The sequence below is a fragment of the Wasmannia auropunctata genome, unplaced genomic scaffold (assembly GCF_000956235.1).
Source record: "Wasmannia auropunctata unplaced genomic scaffold, wasmannia.A_1.0 LD336095.1, whole genome shotgun sequence".
Classification (NCBI taxonomy): Eukaryota; Metazoa; Arthropoda; class Insecta; order Hymenoptera; family Formicidae; genus Wasmannia; species Wasmannia auropunctata.
This window is the reverse complement of record NW_012026795.1, coordinates 278,569-279,516: the sequence shown is the minus strand read 5'-3', so window position 1 is coordinate 279,516 and position 948 is coordinate 278,569. Positions and strand designations below refer to the sequence as shown.

At 32.1% G+C, this 948-nt stretch overlaps 1 protein-coding gene across 1 annotated transcript in view; it reads left to right on the top strand.

The window, feature by feature from the left end:
* Positions 1 to 563, top strand: part of LOC105462774 — a 3,820-nt gene extending 3,257 nt beyond the window's left edge. The window contains exon 5 of the mRNA XM_011709626.1: positions 34 to 563. Coding sequence (XP_011707928.1) covers positions 34 to 563 — 530 coding nt within the window. The remainder of the gene's footprint in view (positions 1 to 33) is intronic.
* The last annotated feature ends 385 nt before the right edge of the window (positions 564 to 948 follow it).

Below are 948 nucleotides of genomic sequence, written 5' to 3'. Positions count from 1 at the left end.
AATCTGATTTGAATAACGAAGAATCTGATGTAGAATCAGATTTGGATGACGAATATAATCTTCAACATTACGAAGATCTGAATTTTAATCCAAAGAAAGAAGTTTCATTAAGAGACTTTCTACAGGTATGGAGTATTGAGAATAATATTTGTCATGTAGCTGTCACTAAATTGTTGAAGGGTCTAAGAACAAATGGACATCAAAATCTTCCTTGTGACGCTCGAACATTATTACAAACTCCATCAACGACTAATATTCATTCAAGTAATTTTTATTATCGTGGACTGCAGACAGCACTGAAAGATCATATACGACAAAGTAGACCTCTTAATAAATGTCTGGAAGATCCTATTAAAATCAATTTAAACATAGACGGGTTACCATTAGCAAAGAGTTCTAAATCACAAATTTGGCCACTTTTAGGACAAATTATTCACGATGATTATAGGGAAAAACCATTTCTTATTGCAGTATTCCATGGGAACTGTAAACCAAGCAAACCTGATGAAATTTTAGATCAATTTATTGAAGAATATAAAGAATTACAAAATATAGGATTTTAATATGAAGGGAAAAAATACAAAGTTGTGATAAATGCTGTTATATGCGACGCCCCGGCAAAAGCATTCGTAAAATGTATAAAAGGCCATACAGGATATCATGGCTGTGACAAATGTGAAGAGGAAGGTGAATGAAAGAAAAATCGAATGCTGTTTCTAAATGAAAATGCTTATTTACGCACAGATGAAAAATTTTGTTTAAGATATAATGAAGATCATCATTTGAGTGATTCACCTTTCGAAAGGATTGGACTGAAAATGGTTACACAGTTTCTCTTGGATTACATGCATCTTATTTGTCTCGGTTTCATGAAAAGACTTATGAAATTATGGATTCAAGGAATTAAGGGTATAAAATTGCGTGCTTCAAAAATACATCAATTATCGG